The 21,908-nt window shown below is 40.9% G+C and overlaps 1 protein-coding gene across 14 annotated transcripts in view; it reads left to right on the top strand.

Moving 5' to 3' along the window:
- FMNL2 (formin like 2) overlaps window positions 1-21,908 on the top strand; it is a 279,853-nt gene that overhangs the window by 212,046 nt on the left and 45,899 nt on the right. For all 14 annotated transcript variants that reach the window (XR_006413533.1, XM_044418182.1, XM_044418181.1 and 11 more), the window contains 6 exons: window positions 1,034-1,142; window positions 2,567-2,643; window positions 3,028-3,121; window positions 12,641-12,715; window positions 17,108-17,218; window positions 20,838-20,987. Coding sequence is in view for 13 of the 14 variants with exons in the window: in XM_044418182.1 (XP_044274117.1) it covers window positions 1,034-1,142; window positions 2,567-2,643; window positions 3,028-3,121; window positions 12,641-12,715; window positions 17,108-17,218; window positions 20,838-20,987 (616 nt within the window). In the remaining variant the exon portion in view is untranslated. The remainder of the gene's footprint in view (window positions 1-1,033; window positions 1,143-2,566; window positions 2,644-3,027; window positions 3,122-12,640; window positions 12,716-17,107; window positions 17,219-20,837; window positions 20,988-21,908) is intronic.

Genomic DNA, 21,908 nt, shown 5'->3' with positions numbered 1-21,908 from the left:
AGAGGGGACTATGAGATACAAAACTAACATGATTGAAACGAAAAGGCACAAAAATGGCAGTTAAAGCCATGTTGGATCTTCATTCCATAAACGGGGAACATGTGAATATGTGATTGCGTACTTGCCATTTGAAATGGAACCGTCTCAGGAAAGTTGCCATGGGATTTCACTGTGTACATAGACAAGTTCTTGGTGCATTCCAAGCAAATAACTATTGAAATGTTCAATATATTTCTCTTGACCTCTATTGTGCTAAGGTGCTTATGCTGTTGAAGATAATGGTGGGCTTATATGGTGGAAGATAATGTAACAGGTATAAAATATGTAGATGAAAGAGTGTGAGCAAAGGCACTTCAGTTTTTCGGCTGTAGGTCGCTTTGAGATAAACGCCACTTGGGAAGAGACTGGCAACTCTGAAGGAGAGTGTGGATTTGCTAGGACCAAAATAACACAACAGTGATTAAATGATTATCCCAGACCTTGTGTACTGAAGGAGTGCCGAGGCTTGACAGGTTGCAACATTATAAGGACAATGTCAACAGTTGTTAAGCCAACACCTTTACATATTCACCTGCTCTCATAAATAAGTTTGTTTTGAGTGTCTGTGAGTCAGGAAAGGTGGTAGGGTACATTCTTGGAAGATACAAATATATAAGGATTTATTTATTTCTTGCTTTCACAAATCACAAATTGGTTTACAATCATCCCAATATTCTCATAATATAAGGCCTTTGTAATTCCTCATATGACTACATAATAAAATCCAGCTCTATTTGCATTCATTGTATCATAAGTTTCATTGAAATGTCTTCTTACAAGGAGCTTACTTTGTTAATTTGTTTATGATACTTGTCTAAGAAATTTTCAGCATGATGATATAAGCTTGGCTGTTGTTACTGCTATTAAACAAAAAGAGCAACAGTGAGACTACTTATGTGTCTTTACAAGTGATTACAGAAAGAAGAAATATCTGGTTTCTTTCATCATTTTTGTTAATAACCAATAGTTAATTGGACCATTCTTTTCTCTGTAGATATAACACCTTACCAAGCAGAAGAACACTTAAAAATTCAAGATTAGTGAGTAAAAAAGATGATGTTCACGTCTGCATCATGTGTTTGCGTGCCATCATGAATTACCAGGTACTGAATTTTGATAATTTGAATGGATAACTTTCAGTGGAGGTATTCTAAAATTGTGTCATAATAGGCTTCTTTTTCTCAGACACAGGAGTAACTTTTGCAACTTTATATAAAACTAGAAAAGAATTAGTCATATGGACACAAAATGTTATTTAAAGCATCAGAACAAAAACCTGTGTGAGGAAAATTAGTGGTTGTCCCATTGGTTTTAACACTGGTATTCTTTAAAGGTGTAATGAAAAATTAGTAGTCTGGTTAACTAGTAAGTATATTGCAGTTAAGACTGGACACACCTGATTAGCATACTTGGTGGCAAGGAGGGTCCATCCCTACCGCAGTTTCACTATTTGTCAGTAACCATTGTGAGGCAATAATCCTCAACAACAGTAGTGGAGAGAACATTGATTTCTTTGACATATAAAGGTCACATCTGATGGCTATTGAATATTATACTTAAGCGGTATAATACAGAGTGAACAACTAGGAAAATGAGGAGGTGCTTTCAGTTATAATAGCTTTTGCTGTAGTGGTTGCATATATCACCCACACACAAAGTGGTGCTGCCCAGAAGTTTTTGGTCTACAATTCTTATCAGTCTTACCCCTTAATGTGCAGGAATACTGGGAGTTGCAGTGTAAATATCTGGAAGGTACCAGCTAGAGGAAGGCTGGCATAGACTCTCAAAGAATTTCCTTAGGGAAGAATTCAAAACAACTCCTAATGTGTGCCTTCAGAAAAGCTTAACATTTTAGATACTTTGATGAACATGCAAGATGAACTGAGATGATTAAAAGAAGGAATTTAAAAAAAGAAAAGAAAATGGGGCAGAAACACTGAAAGTCATCCTTGAGTTGTGTTTCTGCACATTCTTATATGAATGCAAATATTCATTTGCCAAGAGGTGTTGGAGGAAAGAGCTGTTGGTATGCCTTATTTAATTATAGTTTATGTTTAGACTTAATGCTGACTGGTTTTGTTTGGAATAGATTCCCAGGGCTAGGTAGAAACCCCCAGATCTGGTGATTATATCTTCTACCCAGTCCAGTCTTCAGCTGTAAATATGTCAAGCTAAAAACCTAACATGTCTTTAGAAATACAAATATTGACAGATAGACTTGTCAGAGTGTAAGAACTGGCTCTGAGTCCCAGTTTTTTTTTTTTTTGTATTTATTTAAAAATTTTCTACAACTCTTGTCATACACAGTATATTAAGGTGGAGTATAATAATACAAACATACAATATAAATATGCATCATAGCTAAATCAAAGTGCCATGAGTTGCATGGTACGTTTTGTGTCAGACCTGAGTTCACCATGATATAATGTGTGAAATTGTGCTAATTTGCCCCCTGCTTTTTATTTTTGCGTTTTTAATATGAGAGTGCATTCCAGATACTGAACTTTCTTTCCAATTTCCATTTCAGTATGGATTCAATATGGTAATGTCCCACCCACATGCTGTTAATGAAATTGCACTAAGTCTGAACAACAAGAACCCCAGGTAAAGGTCTTTTCCATGTTAGAATTCTTGGTGCAGAGTTCATTCTTTTTCTTGATCAAAGTTGCTCTCCATTTATGTGTGCTACATTAATTCCTTCTCTGACCAGCGTGCTTTTGTCTAGACTCGTAATCACATTAACAGATTCAGATTTGAATGTATACCAACTAAATTGTATATGTTGATTTTTTTAAAAAAGGGAAGAATGCTTGAAAGCTAGAACTTCAAGGAGCTCCTGTACATTTGTGCATCTGCTCTTGAAGATATTGGCATTGAAGCAGAAGCTGAATATTGAAAATATTGTTTTCAGATGTCGTTACATCTGTCTTGCAAAATGTGTGCCATCATATTATTTTAACTGATTTCTGTTTCCCTTTCTTTGCACAGAACGAAGGCGCTGGTCTTGGAACTGTTGGCAGCAGTTTGCCTTGTAAGAGGAGGACATGAAATCATTTTATCTGCCTTTGATAATTTTAAAGAGGTAGGTCCATCTATTTTATTAGGGAGTCACATGTGCCTAGGACAGCTTTGTTGGATAAGGTCGGCTGAGTTTGGTGGTGATCTTTATTGTGCATGTCTGAGAGTAACATAACTGTTCATGGATGCATTGGGATATCTATGGGGCAGATGCTTCAGCAGACACGCCATCCCACTTCTACTGTGGTAACCTAGATTCCTTTTGCAAAGAATCTGGTAACATCCAATTCAGACTGAATGTGGAAGAGGACTCCTGATTAAAGTCAGACTATTGTGCTTCATAATGCATAACATTTGTTCATAGCAGTCGCTTTATATTTAACCAGCCTTGCACATGACATTTTTCATGTACATGTCTGCTTACTCCTCTACATGCTTGCTCTCTTACCCCTTTTCCTCTCCACCCTTCCCTCATTTGCCTGACTTCCTTTACTCAGTAAAGATTTAGAAACATAGAAACAGAGTGAGTCAGAAGGGGTCTCCCAGGCCATCTAGTCTGACCCCTGGCTCCAGATTAACTTGTTCTTCTCCCACAATTCAAATTTTTATCCATTAGACCACAAATAGATATTTATTCTATGCAGAATGACCTAACTGGCAAGTTACATTAGTAACCATATCTTTTACTACTTTATTATTTAAGCCAGAGTGGGCAGCTTGTGGCCATCCAGGTCCTTTGGCTACAGATTCTATCACCTCAAAGCAGCACAGGTAGCAGGAGGGCCAGCAATCCCTTCAGACTTTCATCTTAACTTTGAACTTAAAGGCTCTGTGTGGTACAGTATTAGGATACCTACAGATCCAAGGATGCTTTTGCAGTCAGGGAAAACTATGCAATATGTAGCATGACTGAAAAACTAGTTTGGGAAAAAGAAGTGAATATCTTGACAATGCATGTGTGTGTATCCACACTGTATAATGTATTACAGAATAATAATGGAACACAGTTTCTGGCAGAGCAGAAATGCTTCTTCAGCTTTATCAATCTACACCAAAGAAATCCACATTTACTATTTGCTTTTGTTTATTTCATCCATTTTGCCCCACTCTTTAGTACGGCTTGAAAACAATCACAGTGTATCATATTATAATCTAAACAATTATATGAGCTTTATTCAGCTGCTGTAGAAACTGGTAAAACTTACCATGTGAGCTAGGATGGGGCTGCACTGAGTGCCCCCGTCTTTTGTGTCAGGACACAGCATAGCTCTGCTCAAAGTGATCCACACCTGCAGTGCAAACACCTGCAGTGGAGACGTCCTCATATCACAGTTGTATGTGCAGAGATATCCCCATGGATTGGAATCTTGCATGATCAGTGGTTTGAATAATGCCTGAATATGGTCTAAATATCTGCTTGACAAAGGCAGAATAGAAATGTTTTAAAGAAACAAATTAATACGAGATGGCAGAACAGTGGGTCGTATCCACTTCACACTTGCTGGTGAGGAGATGATGGGAGGAGAGGAGGTGAAAATTCTCTTGTATGTGTGGTCTGTTTGGGGGGTTTGCCAGTAAAGCCCACCATTAAAATCAGATCTGGGTTCGGTTTAAGACCATTTTCAAAAGTGGCTGAAAATGCCAGAAGCATACACAGAAGCCACACTTCACTCACATACAGCCTACTCAATTCAGGATCATCCCAAAGATCAGTTGGAATTTGGGGCCTAAAGAACTGCTCTATAACATCTCCTGTCAGAGCACCTGCTTAGGGTAAAGATTGAGGCAGCCCGTTTTGGGTGTAGAAATACTCTGTGTTGAGTAGGACGTCCCAACAGGTGGATAGTTTTATGTGTGAGGGAGGGGAAATGGGATGAAATGGGGGGGGAGGGGTGAGCATGTGTGAGGCTGTGGTTGCTTGAGGAGGTGTTGTGTGGGGATGAATCTTTTACATTGCCATTGTCCTGCCATGTTCATAGAGGATCCAGATGACGTCATATTCCATTTGCAGTTTTCATGTTTTCCACCAAGCGGGATGTCCCTGCAGCACCACTCTCCCACCAGTTCCTCAACAAGCACCCCGTGTCTTAATGGGGGAGGGCAAAGAAGGGTGCATGTGTAAGAGGGGGTTGTTGCTTCAGTTGTGCAAAAGGAAGAATGTATCCTTTACATGTTTTTTTCTGGGAATTTTCTTTTTCTGCTGTTCTTTAAATTCTGTTACAGAACCACAAGGTGGCACTGCAGGATAGTGCAATTATGAAAACATACCTGGCCATTTTGTAGTGCTTCTTAGCGTAACAGGAAATACTAGCTGACTTCTCAACTGTGAAGAAAGCTCTCAGAACAGAAATCCTGGAAAACAGGATAAAGGACCTGTAAACTTCTATGGGTGATGGATCACAGCTGTCTCATGTAGAGAAGCCCAGAGTGTGCCCTGGCCAGTTTTGCTTATTTGCAATAATAACACGTTGGGAGAATCAACAGTTATTAGTCTGAGTTGTTTCTAGTTTTAGTTCTTCCTGTAGTAAACTTACGGAAATCAATGGGTTTTAAGTTAAACCAATATTGGATATAACTCAGTGTTATCTATTCTAGACATAATAGATAGAAGGCAGCCTGGCTGTGGCATTCTTGGGGGTGGGGGGATGAGATTACAAAATATTGAACATTAACTACTGAGAAAATGGAATATTGAAAAATATACTTGGCTTCTCTACAGCTGATCGTAGAGTCTCTACAACTTCTCTACAACTGATTATGAACATCTTTGGATCTGTTGTAGTATAAATTGTTGACCCAGAGATACCTCTGTGTTGAAATAGAGTGTGTTGGTTATCCTCCCGAATAGCTAGCATTGCTCCCATTTATATACTAATATACTTCTCTCTCCCATTGCAGCCTTAATAAATTACATTCATTATTGTCCCAACACAGTTTGGCCACTGTCTGTCAAAGGAAGTTGCTCTTCACTCTATTAAAATGATGTATGAAGGTCTGTTCGCTTTTATTTATGAGCAGCTAAATGGAGCAGGAAGCCAGGCAGACATTTTGAGTCAGTTCCAGTAGTTTAATCTAGTTTAATCCGGCCTCTAAAGCATCTCTGGATAGAAGGATTACAAATATATTGCAGTTACCTTAGAGATCTATGTATATATACATATGTGTATACACCCCCCCCCCTGCACACCAAAGAAGTCTGCACTTCCTTAAAGCAGCAGCAGAATACAATTTGGCAGGGAAGGGTGGGGGAATCCTTATCTTTAATGATGGCTTTCTTTGTATATATCCCTGCTGAGTTTCATTTGATTTATAGGACATGAGTTGCAGTTCCCATTTCTCATGTAATACAATCGCCTAAAGAAGACTTTCCCAACTTGGTGATCTCCAGATGGGTTGACCTTCCAGTCCCAACAAGCCTCTGACAGTGATGCTGGCTGGAACATGTCTGGAGTAGCAGTTCAATATATCCGGAGGGCACCATATTGGAAAAGGCAGCCTTTCATTGGGCTTAATTCTTTTTTGCCCCTTCCAGGAGGCGTTGTTTTAGGATCTCATAAGCAAGCTCTCTTAAAATCTCTTATGCGCATGGACACAAGGGATCGGGTGCTGCTGTGCTGGTCCCACAAGCTGTACCTATTCATTCAATTTAGGGGCCTGAGTAGGAGGATGACTCACTCGGAGCTCCAGCCTGGAACCTCAACTGATCAGGCTTCCAAGCTGCATGGAAGCCTACATGTGTAGCACTGGTATTCAGATGCCCATGTTCCACAGGTGAACATCAGGAGCAGGAATTGCAGCACTGCCCCACTGCCTCTTCTGCATATAAAGCCCTCTTCTCATGCATAGAATATGTAGAGTGCTATGAGTAGAACTATAGATAGGTTAACATTCTTCCAAAATAGCACCAAATTTGAGTGACTCCCCTTGAACAATGAAAGGAAGCCCCCTCATTAAAAAGAAAACAGGCACACCCCACAGCTATAGTTTGGTTTCCAAAGAAGATGAGGAAGAAATAAGCTGTACAGTGTACTTTTTCAGGTAGTTCTGCAAAGTTTGCTCTGGATTCTTGGAGGGTAAATCAGGGATGCCTTGCAGTGGTATCATCCCATGAAAACCAGTGGAAAAATAAACTATTAAGTTTCACTGAATCTTTCCTGTTTCATAAACTTACGCTTTTTAAAAAAAACATTTATTTGTTCTGAATAATGTCTCACTTGGTGAAGAATGTGTGTTGTTGGCTATTGTGGATAATTCTGTTATCCATTTCCTCTAACTTCTGGCAATTTTATTCCTTTAAAGGAAATGGATTTTATGACATCTGGTGATCATCCCAATGGATAGTTGGATATTTTTTCTTTCCCACCTTCAACTTCTGTTAAATCCCTTTATAATTTATCAGACTATGAAAAAAAATCTGTTCTTTATTTTCTGTTTTAAAATGCTTCTGTTGGACACACTGTTCTAGGCTTCTCCTTTCAAGTGCTCCCAGGAGGGTGGTCTACAATTAATCTCTTTATCTTTCCCTTTCTTCAGGATTCAAATTACTGAGCTCTGGTGACTTACCAAAGATCCCATCCAAATCCATTTTATTTAACATTTACACCAAAGAAGTTTTGCTTTCATACAGTGAAGGTGTCCTAGTGTTGAAGGAAATAGTGGACAAGTTTTAATTGAATGAAACAAGATTACGTAAGAATGTTCCACTCTTGAAGCAGCCGACTGTTGAATGGCTTTGCAGACTTCAGCGTAATTAGTGCAATGCCATGCCAGACCTAGAGCAACTTCACCCAGCCAGATGCCCCTGCTGTCTGGACCTGTTTGGAGTTGTGGGGCACCATGTTGTGAAGGCTGATTTAAAAGTGTTAACTTGGTTTGGCTGAGCTTCACCCAATAGGAATTTATTTGAGGGAAAAAAGGCAGATTACTTTTACCTACTTGGTAACGTTGTAAAGTTAAGCTTATCTGTATCAATGTAAACCAGCTGGGACTGAAATGAGAAAAAAGTTTCTCAGCTGTCTCAAACAGAGGTAACCAGGTGCAAAATGTGTGTCTTGTGGGCGACTTTGAAAAGTGTCTGTGTAGAAATTTCTACTTTTCTCTTTTAAAATATCCCTACATGGACAAGAGAAGCAAGCAGTTTTCTTGTATATGAAAAGGCTTACAAATCTGAATGTTCTGCCTGCACTCTAGTTCAGACTGCAATACAATGTTGTAAATAACTACATGTGAATGTAGTCCAGATATTGCATATCAGTTTGACAGCCAGGAAATACAGTATTGGGACATTCAGCTGGACTTCTGAAACAGCTTGAGCATCTGTGGTTTTGCAAATGACCTCTGTTTATTTTTCATTCCCTTTCCCTCCAGTGGAGGAAGAATATACCATTTAATCTCAAACTCTTAAAGAGCTTAATAGAAATTCAAATTTATGCACTGTAAACCAAGAGGAGAATCTATGGCAAACAGGAATCCAGCTTTATTCTTATTTGTCATTGCAGCAATTTAATTTTATTAGGAACAGCAGGATATGTTGGAAAACAGGAGCCAATCATGTCTGCCTGGAGCAAAGTATGTAGCCTTATTTTCAAAAAAGAAAAGAAAACTGAAAGTATTTTCAGCCTAATAAACATTAAACAACTCTTTATATAACCAGAATCTTGCAAGAAAATTGGTCTGTTGTTCCCTCAGTGATCTCATGTAATGACAATTTGTAAGAAACACCTTCCTGAAATAGTAATATCCTTGAGTGAAATCACACTAGACCATTATAATAAGAAGAAATAATTGCAGTCTCAGTATTGTGGAATAAAGAATTTAAAAAAAAAAAATTGTTTGGAGAATGTCACTTTAATGTTGAAATGTTGTCATTTCAAGTGTTTTCAACACTTTAATATTGAAGAATTAGGTCATGTTTGTCTTCTGCTTCCTGTCTCTTCTCCCCAGACTGAATTTTCTGTTCAGTGAATTCTGCATCTTATTCTTGCATCATCACTGACCATTCTAAGTTCAGAGAAGTCTCAGGGCTGGCTTCTCAGTTCCTGTTGCTGCTCAAATGGTCTCCATGTGTGGTACATTTAGCTGCATGTGTGGATCAGCTCTTGCAGAACAGCTTGCCATAGTTTTAGGCCCAGGGGAATCTAGAGCTAGAAACTGACCCACAGACTTTCTGAAGTTTCCCACTCCTGCTGTACAACTATATACCCTTAACAGGAAATCCCAGTGGGATGTACTTTTTGAATATACATAGACAGACTAGGAAGTCCTCAATTAAAGTATAAAGTATATATAGCAACTTTGGGGCATGCCAAGATATTAAACTTGAAAGTACTTACTAATCTGAGATATGATAGGCAGAACTGAGTTACTGTTATTTGATTTAAATTATCAGTGGTTCTTGTGAGCTTGTACTTTACTGTGGTTGATGACTGAATCAGCAAACCATTAGTAATTTGCAATTATGACAGACACTGTTCATGATTCACTTGGATGAGAAGGTCACCTGCTGAAGCTTGCTTCCATTTTAATTATATGGTGCAACCAGCCCTTCCAGTGCAAATGTCTTTCTTAAAGATCTTTGAAAAATTCTTCACGTAATCATCCCTTTGCTTTAAAGTTATGGTATACAAACTTAGCAACCACAACAGTTGCTTCTCAAATGCTTCATTTCCTCACATCCAGAGAGGTTTCCTCTCAGATATATACAGTCCATCTGCACTGAGCTTTACTACTTCCCCTCTTAGTTTTGGCAGCTGCATAGTGGGCCATGTCTCTTGTAGAAAGAAAGAAAATCCAGTGGAACAGTTCTCCTCATTTGCAGTTGCCTGTTCAGGAAATACACTTGGTTTAATGACATTTTGCGTTGAATTAGGGATTATTTTCCAACAGCTCTCTCTTTTAATGGATTGAATATTTTGTTCGTGACATATTTATATGGGCAAGTTATCATTTGCATTTAATAAACACCCTAAACAAATTTACTTGGTAGCAGATTGCATTGTTTTAGAAAGCTCAAGCACCAGAAAATGTGTGCTTAGGGTCATGTCATGAGCATAGTAAAAATTGAAGTTAATTGAGCAAATGATAGTCGGAGATCTCATAGGGAGAATGCTTTTTAGTGGGCTATGGTACAGTGTATTCCCAAACTAGGTTTGATGTGCTAAACTATTGTATATTCCAATTATTTTTCAAATTGGCAATTTACTTGGAACTAAGAGCTGGAAACTAAAGGAGAGCTCCAGCTAATTTCAACTCCTTATTTGAAATTGGATTTGTTGAAAAATTAACAAGTTTCTCCAACTTTTCTTGATATGGTCCAGAAACACAAGTAATGTAATGATGTACCATATTTTTCCATCTATAAGACCCCCCCATGTATAGGATGCCCCCCACTTTTCCTACCTATCTCCAGCGAACAAGGTGCTGCTGCATGTGCATATGCCCCGCTTTGCCGTCCCCCCGCTTTGCCGTCCCCCTGTGGCGCCTCGCCACCACCCTGTCTGCTCGCATCCCCTCGCTGTCCCCCGCGTGGCTCTTCGTCCCCCTGCCCAGCACCCCCCACTTGCTGCTCCCCTGCCCATGCTCAACATCCCCCCTGCCCGGGTATAAGACACACCTTCATTTTTAAGTTAATGTTTTTAAGAAAAAGTACCGTCTTATACACAGAAAAATACGGTCGTAATTCTTCTTCATTGCTACTTTTGAATTCTGTTGCTATCTCACCCAGGTCAACTATCAAGCATCATAACTGAGCTAGAGTTTGAACCCAGGTTTCCCCTGTTCAGTCCCAGCATACTTCACTGGCATAGTCTTGTCATGGTGACTCTGGTGTAATGAACTCCTAGTCTTCCTCCTATTTTGAAGTTACAGGAAATACTGGAAGTTGTCCTAGTGAGGTGTCCTGCTCCCAAATTGGGTGGAAGGGTGAGGTTACTTGTTGGTTGCCTGAGCACCCTGCAAGGCCAAAATGGCAACCCACTTTGGAGTAGGAAAGACTTGGAGTCCTTCATGCAATAGTGCTGGAATGGGCATGATCCTTTCCCTGAGGATCCTTCCTGTAGAAAAAGCCAGCAGGAAGGGGAAGGGACAACTGACTGCTCCTTCCTAAAGGGGTGCTGAAGGTTCATTCAAGTGATAGCAAACAAGCTCACCTGGAAGCATAGCAGGGGCAGTGGGGGTGCTTCTGAAAGGAACTGGTGGCATTCGTTTTTGGTGTGGCCAGCAAGACCAGCCAAACATTGCAGTTCCCTGTGCTTTCTCTCTTGTTCATCTGGCCTTTTACAGCAAGAACAATATAATCCATCAGCTAGCTAGCATAGAAGCATTCTTAGAAGAGTGTAAATATGTGGCTCCAGAATTCAGGCATAAATGTATTACCACGAACCTATACTTAAGCACACCTGTAATTAAAGCTTCGCCCACTCTGGAGTCATTGGGATCTCAGTTTTGGGTTAAGTAGCAGCAAAAGAAATTTTTGTTCAGAAAAGTTTGCCTCAGGACACAACTGAGGAATTTATGAATAGTTAGCCTTTGATCCCATGCGCTGTGTAGAGTTTGCTTTAGGGACAGAACGTTGCAAACGTTTCATAGGAATCCATTGTAGGCTAGACTGGGTGAAAGATAAAAGCCACATTGTGCTTGTTATTTTATGGAAGTCATGGGATGAACTGGAATAAACCAGCATTAGTAGAACTGTTATAAGGCCCAGAGGCCCCATTCACGTGTAATGCTGAGCAATATGAGAGATGATTGGACTCACTCTTACTTGATTTTCCCCTTCTGTATGCCTTGTTTCTCCAGCCACTCTCCCAGTATGCTTTGCTACAGATACTGTATCCTCTTCCCCACTTTGATCACTGTCCCTTTCATTGCTGTTTTTTCTCCCATTTTGAGACATAAAATATGCGATTAGGGTTGGCCTGTTTTCATTCCTAGAAAATGGTGCGACTGTATTCATTTTTTTGAAGTCAGTCTTTCTCATGCGCATGAATGCAAAATTGACAAGGTGAAACTACACATAGACTAATTTGTGCACAGTGGTAACGATCCAATTTCTTAGTGGATAGTTGAAAAGCACTGAGAAAGGGAGGGAAGCTGCAAAAGCAGGGGGCCAGGACAAGGAGGAAAGATGGATTCCCACATGAAGATGCCTGGGATATGATCACAACCACCCTGTTAATTCAGTTCAGGCTAATACACATTGAGTGGCTTAGCCAGAGGAGTGAGCTTCCATACCATAGGTTTGCCACCTGCTCATTAGCAGAAACCACAGCTTGCTGTTGGTTTGTCTGTCCTAAGCAGTGCTATGATTCTTAGTTCTGAATGATGTAACAAAGCAAAGTTCATTGAAAATGAAATGTGAAGCTTCCAAGACCTCTGGCCGTGCTGGAGGAGGAACAGAGCAGGGGGCATGCGAGCTCGAAGCTTGCCTGTGCTCATTCATGCACCGCTAAATGGTTAGCATGTGTGAAGCTGCTCCTCATTCCAACTAATTCTGCGCATTTCCAGCTCAAAGCTTTTCAGTGATGTTTTTTGTACTCCCTCTAGTGTACAGATGCATAATAAAACATTCTGCATTTTTTCCCAGGTTTGTGGTGAAAAACAGCGGTTTGAGAAGTTGATGGAACATTTTCGAAATGAAGATAACAATATCGATTTCATGGTAACTGTAATGAACTTAAGATACCATACTCTCTATCATGGTGTACTTGCCATCTTTTTTTTCCCCACTCATGACTTTGGATTATTTTTATTACTTTATTTTAAGGATATAGTTCACTTATAAGTAGGTAACTTCTCCTTCCATTGCTGCACCGCATCTCATGCCCTTCATGGGGGACTGTCAGGTCTTGGGACTAGCACTTTTGGGGAAAGACTTTTGGGGTGAGAAAGTCCCATCCCACGAGGAGTTCTTCAAATCCAAATCTGTGGTTCCAGCTAATAAGACTGACTCTCATTTCAGGGCTTTGAACAAATGTGCCCAAAAGGAAAATCTTACAAAAAAGTCCATTTGAGAACTGTAGAAGGCTACAAAAACTAGGGGTTACTCCACTGTGCCTGGTAGCATCAAGGGACATGTGCTATGGGCGAAATGTGGCACATTGCTAAACATTTGTCTCTTTAGACTTACCATTCGAAAGTTGTTAATCTTCTATAGCTACTATGTTAATGGTATTTAGTGCTGTACTAGATTACAAAATCTAGTATATTTCTCGGCCAATGCAAAACCTAATCCAGTTAATACATACACAAACAAGACACATTGGGAGCAATTTATGACTCCCATGCTTACAATTTCTTAGTTTCCTTCATGCTTAGAGAAAGTAGGTTTTGTACCAATTTATGTGGCACTTTTAGGATGACTAGTTGAGTTCAGATTCCCCTATTCTTCATTCTCTCAAGAGCTCCCCTACTGACCTGAACACAGTAGCTGTTGAGCAGAAAATGCAAACAGAAGCAGTAATAGCTTCATAAGCAGTCAAAGAATTTGCCACAACTGATAGCCATTTTTGAAAGCAACTAATTTGGAAAAAACCCTAAAATATTAGTGAGATTTCTCCAGAATAGGTCTAGGAATGTTTATTTTAAAGCAAAAGAAAGTGTTAGTTCAGGGAAGGCAGAATAAGTATCTGGAGTCTATAGCTCCTTGTGTGTGCTTCATGAATTGGAGCATCTGTGGGGAAGTGACATCACAGCTGTTCCTCTTCCTGCTCTGTAGATAAAATTAGCACTTCCATTTTTAACAGGTTCCAGTTCATTTGTACTTAATTGTTGCCTGATTCCACATTCCTTTTACTGAGAGAGGAAAATATACAAAAAACAATTACACAAAAATTTTGTTCTGGTATGGAAAGGGAGTCCATCTATTTGTGTAACAGGACAGCTTTAACTATCAAACTCACCCATTAAATTTCTATTCTATAAGCGCTAGGTGTTAGTATTATGGATGGGTTTAGAGCAGTCTTCCAGCTAGGAGTGTTAGACTACATATCCCATAATTATGGGGCTTATGAGTGTTGTAGTTCAGTGACTCTGGAGGCACCGGCTGGGGAAAGCTGGATTAGTGTATGGCTGCAGCACTTCCTCCTCCTCATCACTGTGGGATGGGGAAGCCAAGGGAGCAAGATACATTGGAACATAAGAAGCTGTCTCGTACTGAGTCAGGCCATGGGTTTATCTTTCCTGTACTATCTACTCTGACTGGCAGCAGCTGTCTACAGTTTCAGGCACCAGTTTTTCCATCCCTCCTGGAAATGCCAGGGACTGAACTTGGAATCTTCTGCATGCAGCGCAGATGTCTCACCACTAAGCCATGGCTCCTGCCTCTTAGCATCCTCTTCCATTTTCTGTACTGACTATGGGTAAGGGAGTAAAGTTTACTCCCTTCTGCAAGATTCCAGAGCAGAAAGTGAGGCATACCAATGCAGGCATTCCCTCTTAGAAGAGTGAGCTGAAAATCAGCTGGCATGCAAATTAAGAAGAAGTACTAGGGTTCATACATTGTCCATCATCCAATTCCACAAGAACCAGCCAGGTGCTTCTGGAAAGTCTACATCCAAGACATGAAGGCACTGTCTCCTGCCTTTCCTGCCCCCGTTTCTATATTTTCCCAAAAATGGTCATTTGGCAGCATGCTGCTTCTGGAAATGGAGGTTCCATTTGGTTATCATAGACATAAGCCACTGAGCCATTTTTATTTATTTATTTATATCCTGCCTTTTTCCTACAAAGGGCTTAAGGCAGCTTATATGTCCTCCTCCATCTTATCCCCACAACAACAACCCTGTGAGGTAGGTTGGGCTGAGAATCTGTGACTGGCCCAAAGTCACCCAGTTGGCTCCATGGCTGAGCGGGGACTAGAACCCTGATCGTCTGAGTCCCAGTCCCATGCTCTTAACCACTACACCACACTGGCTCTTGTGTTTCCTGTGAATTTGTCTAAAACTAGTGGCCATCACTAGCTTGTTGACTGAAAATTTCAGAAGTCACTTATGGGTTGTGTGAAGAACTTTTGCCTCCCTTGAATCTACAGCTAATTCTTTTGGGAAAGCTCAGGTTCTAGAACTGAAGTGCCCAGAGGCACAGAATGTCATTTACTTTACTAACTTTGTTTTCTGCATGTATAAAACACTGTCTATGCCACTCCCTCTTGTTTTATCAGCCTTGTAGGATTTTCAGTGCCCAAGATTGGTGTTATTGCAGTAGTATCCATATTCTACAGTTAAATCTCTGTACGGTTCTGTTTGTATAATTGTTTCGGATAGTCCTTATATCCTACTCCTATGGCACAACATATAATTAGAAAAACCCTTTAGTATGTCGCCTGAACCAGGAATCCTGGCTTGTTGCTTCCAAACGATCGAAGACTTGTAAACCAACAACAAACCCCAATTTGCATCCAAATCTGGTTTTTGAAACAACAAAAGTGGTCGAGGCACTAAATAAACAATTGCTTACTTGTTTAGCCATGCACACTAGCAGCAGAATCCAAAACAAAAAAGTCTCCTCCTCTTCCCATATACATGTAGCAGTAGGCAGGCAAACACAACTGGTTCAGGCAAAGACAGTATATTATGAGGTAAAGTTGAGTTGCTCTAGCCATTTACTAGTCTAGCGGAACTCTCTTGCTACATCTTTTGCCAGGACTTTTTGGAAGACAGAGGTTAATGAGAATTAAACACTTAAATTAGACGTAGCTGTACCCTCATTCCAGGTGACTGAGGCAGGCTGGAGACTAAATTCCAGCATCCCTTGAAGTTGTACCAAGTGCCAACCTTTTGCAAAATTACAGATTTTTTTTTTTAAACAAGCCCTGCTCTTTAAAGGCCACTGATATCCGCTTCTACAGTGCATCTGGGAAGTGAGGATGTCTCATTACTTCAAATATCTATCTTTGGATTGTTTCTATCTCCCTCCCCTTTTCTCCAATGATTAGAAATAGAATAATTATGCAGAAGCAGCAACTGAGAATTAATGGCACATGGTTTGACAAATGACATACTTAGACTGCCATCTGGTTTCAACTAGATCTTCATGAGTATAGAAACAGCTTGTGACACGTACTTTCAGGAGGTTGGGAATGGAACTGGCTTGGTCAGAGAAGGCCCAAATCTATGGAGGCTTTGCTTGAGGGATTCCTGAGCCTCCTTGCATTCTTGAATCATTTTTGGCTTCTGACGTTTGCCAATAGTTCATTAGCAGAACAGACAATGTATTTGTTTGGAAATGAGAGAAAAGGTCAGCAAGGAAGGCTCCATGGTGCTCTCTCAGGGCTGCTAGTGCTAGCTGTGAAAAGGTCCGGCACAGCTTTTCATTTTTTTCCTTCTGTAACAGGTATGTTTCTGGCCAGGAAAGCAGTGGGAAAACACAGGAGAATTACAAAGGGAAGATAATGTTGTCTGCCCCCACCCCTCATAAAGTTCCATGCCATGACCCAGGAAAAGTTTAGTCACAAAGCACCCTGAAACTTGAGCAGTGCCATGGGATAGCCGTAGAACAATAGTACTAAGTATGTAGTAGCATATTTTCCCAAAAATAGCATATTTTCCTGATATACAGAAGATTTTGCAGACAGAATGTTGTTGCGCTGGCGAGCTAAGTGCTATTTAAAATAATCCAGATATTTTGCTTCAGTAAACCATACAGCTCCAGCTCCTTGAATATATGCATGAGTGGCATGAAAGTGATGATTTATCCTCATGAGAGCAACTATTTATGCTGTCCAAATCATTTTTCTTTCTACACTGGTTTGTATCAGCCAGGTTTCAAATTTGTAGCCAGGACTTCTAGGCTAAACAGAAAGTTTAAAGGTCTGTCGTAAGAAAGAAAGCGGACTGACCCACCACCTCTGGATCAGGTAGCCTTCTTATCCGCCACAGCCATATGATTACATTTGCTGTCGGTTCTTTCCCCTTCCTGATTCTCAGCCTTAAGCCTGAGATTTAGGTAGGATCATGTCCATACCCATGTCTCTCCTAATTCATTCCTGTGCATGATAAAGGGCAGATCGTTGTTGCTTCTCAGGTTACATTTTCGGGTGCTTCTTGTTTTTCAGGTGGCATGTATGCAGTTCATCAACATAGTGGTTCACTCAGTAGAAGACATGAATTTCAGAGTTCACCTCCAGTACGAATTTACAAAGCTAGGCCTGGATGAATATCTTGATGTGAGTACAGCTTGTTTTGACTCACCGTTGCTTCCCAAGCATGGGCTCAGTTGTGACATTTGAGTTTCATATTTGGATGGGATTATGCAGTGAATCAGTTGTCACCTTCAGTGCTAGCAAGAGCTCTTCTTCTTTCCTGAATTGGGAGGGGGGGTTGTTTTACTTTGTTACTTAGTTTTTTAAACAGTTGCCAAATACTGTCTGTAATTAAACAAAAGCATATTTTTAAATGAGCCAAAAATGAATGTGGTCAGATCATTATGCAGTCTTCACCCCATATGAGTATTGCATAGGAGGAATTGAGTTTCTAACTTTCAACTCTCCTCTCTCAAGGGCCTTTTCTGCATGTGGGATTATACCTTTTAATTCAGTAGGTGCCCCTCGTGTCAACATTTCTTTTGCAATGTGACATCTTAAAGGGAATCCTTAATGCTGACTAAGCTGTGTAGCTTCTCTAGTCCCACAAATCAGCCATTCCTTTACTGCCTGAGCCACGTCTTCTTCAGAATGGACATAGCCTTCCTGCAGCCTTTCACCATGTACAAACATGTGACTTCATTCCTTGTTCATCATTTGGTGGACTTTGATTGCTGCAGTCCCTTGCTGCAAGTGGGTCACAAATTTGGAGGAAGGCTACTCCTCATATTCTGCTTTTTATATATAGTGGCCATCCAGTTACTGCACCAAGAGAAGTCAATGAAACCATATACTGTGCATACTTCTGCTGTGATGGTCTTTGCTTCAACAAAATGCTGATGCCGTGTTTGCCTCTGCTACCCTGGGCTTGCTGCTGAGGCAGCTGGATCTGTTTCAAGAGTTCTGGCAGCTGCTTCTCTTTCCTCCCACCCCCATCATTTCTGCTGATCCTTTTGAGCAAGGAGTGAGTGCCACGCTGCTCGGACTACAGCTGTGTAGGCTTCGAGGATTTTATTCATTCTGTATTCCTGTGGTTGTCACAGGAATCATAATATGCGCCTGCCTTCTTGGCAGCAGAAATTTAACCACAACTGTAAAGAGAATGAACGAATGATGACATGGGTGTAAATGAGAAACTGCAGTCAAGAGGAAGAAGTAACTTCAGATGCTCACTTGACATCTTCCAAACCAATGTTGCTAGAACATTCCTAAGTTTTTATTCAGAATGTTGTTCTCCATTCCTTTTCCTGCCTGGCTGGTCCATTTAGCTCAATATGTATACATTAGGACGAGTAACCCTGGCCCACCAGATGTTGCTAGGCTACAACTCCCGATAACCCGGTTTTGCATGCTGCCTGGGACTGATGCATGCTGGTGTCTCACAAAATCTGGAGGAACACAAAGTTCTCTTTCCCTGGTCTATATTGACTTGATGTGGCTTTCCAGGATTTCACATCTTCCTTATTAGTACTAAGGGTTGAACATGTATCTCATTCATGGAGAACATGGGTTCTGCCTATCAGCTGTAGCCCTTCCTTAAAGATGTGATAGCCAAGAGATGGAGGTGCTTGGTTCCATTCCTACTGAGAATATGGATTGGAATCCTGCATTACCCATTGAAATGTTGATGGCGAGGTGTGATGAATTCAAAATAGGATGTCTGAATTCTTTATCAAAATGACTGGTTTTGTGTTAATCACAGCAAACCTGCCTAAGGGAAGTGGAGCCATGACCTACAAAAGTGTAAATCATTTGAACAGTCTGTTTGTCATGTGCAACACATAATCCAGGCTTTGCGCAAATGTCCAGCCATGTACAGAGTAGTTGGATGATTTTTAAATGAAAATATGGTGGTGATTTTGGTTTTTTTTCCCTTCTGTCCTTCTTGCCTGGAAAACAGCCCTGAGAGCTTCTTAGAAATTTGGCATTCAGGCTAAAGCAGATCACAGAATCATACAGAACAGTAGAGTTGGAAGGGGCCAGAGGGCCATTGGGTCCAGTCCCATGCTCACTGCAGGACTCCAAGTTAAACCATCCCTCTCAGATGGTTGCCCAGTTGCATTTGGAATGTCTCTCAAATGGAAGGGACAACCTTCTTAGCTAATTGGTTCCATTGTTGTACTGCTCTAACAATCAGGAAGATATTCCTAATAGTTAGCTGGAATCTGACTTCCTGGAACTTGAGGCTATTAATCCATGTCCTATACACTCTGGGATGATCGAGAAGAGACCTGTCCTTCCTCTTTGTGACAGTCTTTCAGGTACTTGTAGAGTGCTATCGTATCTCTTTTGGTCTTTTCTTCCTGAGGCCAAAAATGGCCAGTTCTTATATCTCTCTTCACAGGGCTTTATTTCCAGTCCCTGGATCATCCTTGCTGCCCTCCTCTGAACCCTTTCCAGCTTGTCTGCCTCTTAAACTGGTATCTAGAACTGGACACAGTACTCCATATGAGGCCTAACCATTGCTGAGTAAAGGGAATGAGTACTTCATAGGATTTGGAAGTGATGTTTCTATTAATGCAGCCTAAAATAGTTATTTGCCCTTTTTTGCAGCAACTTCACATTGATGACTCATATTAAACTTGTGTTCTACAACAACTCCAAGATCCCACTCTTTGGTAGTACCAAGTATTTCCTATCTTGTAATGAAGCATTCTGTTGTTTTCAGGCCAGCACCAGATTTTGGTGAATGAGACTGGAATCTTAGTTACTTTTGAGAGCTTTAGTTACTCTTGATCAGTTATATTCCTTTGGCTTACACGAGGTTTCTTATAATGAGTTTTGAGAACCCTTGTGTTGCAGTGTTCCCAATAGCAGAAGAATGCTTTGCTTGTTGAACTGAACTTCCTGAGGCCAGTGCTTGGGGGCAGATTGTCTTGAATGCAATCTGTCTTGAGTTGGATGCAAATAACTCGAAAGAGTTAATCATTGTTTGTTTTTTTATAACATAAACAATAGTCTTGCTGCAGGACTGTAGCTTCAGGAGGAATGTATTGTATAGAACATAAATATTCATGACAGAATGTATGAGAAGTGCCTCTGAATATATTCTGCAATGGGACATGGCCAAAAACCATAAAGAGTAGTTGAACTCCCAACAAAAATTCTGTTTTCCTGTTAAACCTTTCCAATAATAAATTTAAAGCATGAAGCTGGAGAAGTAGGGCAGAAAAGCTTACATGTATTAGTGCCAGCAAATTCCTGACAGGTGTGCAAGAAATATTTTCATTCTTAGTAGTAGGGGAAGAAGATGGGTGCTTTTCAGAATCAACCTACAGATGTTTAGGATTAAAACTTCAAACATTTCTGACCATTAACTGAGGATGATGGGAGTTAAAACTCCAAACAGTTTGCAGGGCATTAGCTTAGGGAGAAGTGGTCTTAGCAGTAAGTGGTCTTAGCAGTTTTCTTTGGACTCCTGTCTCATGCTCTAGGGTCACATTTCTTTCCTCTGACCAGAGAATCCAGGAATCACCTCCTCTGAGATGTACAATGGTAGAGCATGTAGAGCAATGGTAGAATCCAGTGCTCTTTTTTGTATTTGTATATGTATCTTTCAGGGCCATGGGAACACTCATCTCAATTTAATATATGTAACCATAGCACAATTTTTAAAGTATATTAGCAGCAATGGTGGCAACCCTGACTTCATTGGTGCCAAAGTCATTCATGTTCCTTTCTGTCCCTCTCTTTGGTCTTTCAGAAGCTGAAACATACAGAAAGTGATAAGCTCCAGGTGCAGATTCAAGCGTATCTTGATAATGTGTTCGATGTGGGAGCTTTACTTGAAGATGCTGAGACAAAGAATGCTGCCTTGGAAAGAGTGGAAGAACTGGAAGAAAATATATCTCATGTTAGTATCACACTGACGCTTTCAAATTGAGAGAGAGGATATTCTGAAGCTTGAGTTGGATTAAGGAAGGTGCTAGTTCTGTCAAAGGGAAGGCTTTATATGGACCACCTGCTCAGGATGTTAAGCAGCAGCTGTGAACTGTTGCTGCTAGTAGGCTTGGGACAATCCCCTTTGAAACTGTCCCTGTAGCATCTGTGGGCTTGCTCTTGTGCTTGGCCTGGTCCTGCAAAGCAAGCCAAGCCAAGAGGAAATCTGTGAATGCTTGCAGACCCCCAACTGGCAACCTTCTCCATCAGGTGCAGCCACCCGAAGAGCAGCTGCAGGATGTGGAAAGGAGCACTGTGGTCAGTTGCACCAGGTGCCATTTCTGGCAACCCACCTTTCTCACCATCTTGCATAGCTGGTGATGATGGCAGTGGGCATGTAAGATGGATGTAACCTGTGCAGTGCATGAGGCTCGGTTCCTGGCAAGTGCCTGTGATAGGCTCACCAGGCACTTGGACTCGGGGCCACCTGCAGAGTGGACCAGAGCCCAGGAAGCCATGCCCAGGGAATCTGATGGAGTCCCACTCGTAAATGGATCCCTTACATTTCTGTAGCTACTAGCACAGCATTTACTGCTAACAAGAAACAGTAGGCCCTCCGGTGTAGAAGAAGAACTGTGTTACCCAGATAATGGATTTGCACTTCATTGAATGGGCTGGTGCACATGACTGAGCCGTCCAGGAATGGCTGCTTACTAGGTGGGCTGCAGCATGTGCATACAGCCATTTTGAATATTTAAGACCTGGCTGCAGTTTGTCTGATGGTGCAAATCTGAGAGCTAAGCAACCCTCGCATAAGCATGGTCTTTTGTTGGGGTATGATGCACAGTGCCAAGGTTCACACAGCATGACCAGCTATTAGAGCGACACCAACGCA

Source organism: Varanus komodoensis, unplaced genomic scaffold (assembly GCF_004798865.1).
Source record: "Varanus komodoensis strain SLA01 unplaced genomic scaffold, ASM479886v1 scaffold9, whole genome shotgun sequence".
NCBI classification, from domain to species: domain Eukaryota; kingdom Metazoa; phylum Chordata; class Lepidosauria; order Squamata; family Varanidae; genus Varanus; species Varanus komodoensis.
Note: the sequence above shows the minus strand (reverse complement) of the source record. Positions and strands in the feature narration are given on the sequence as shown.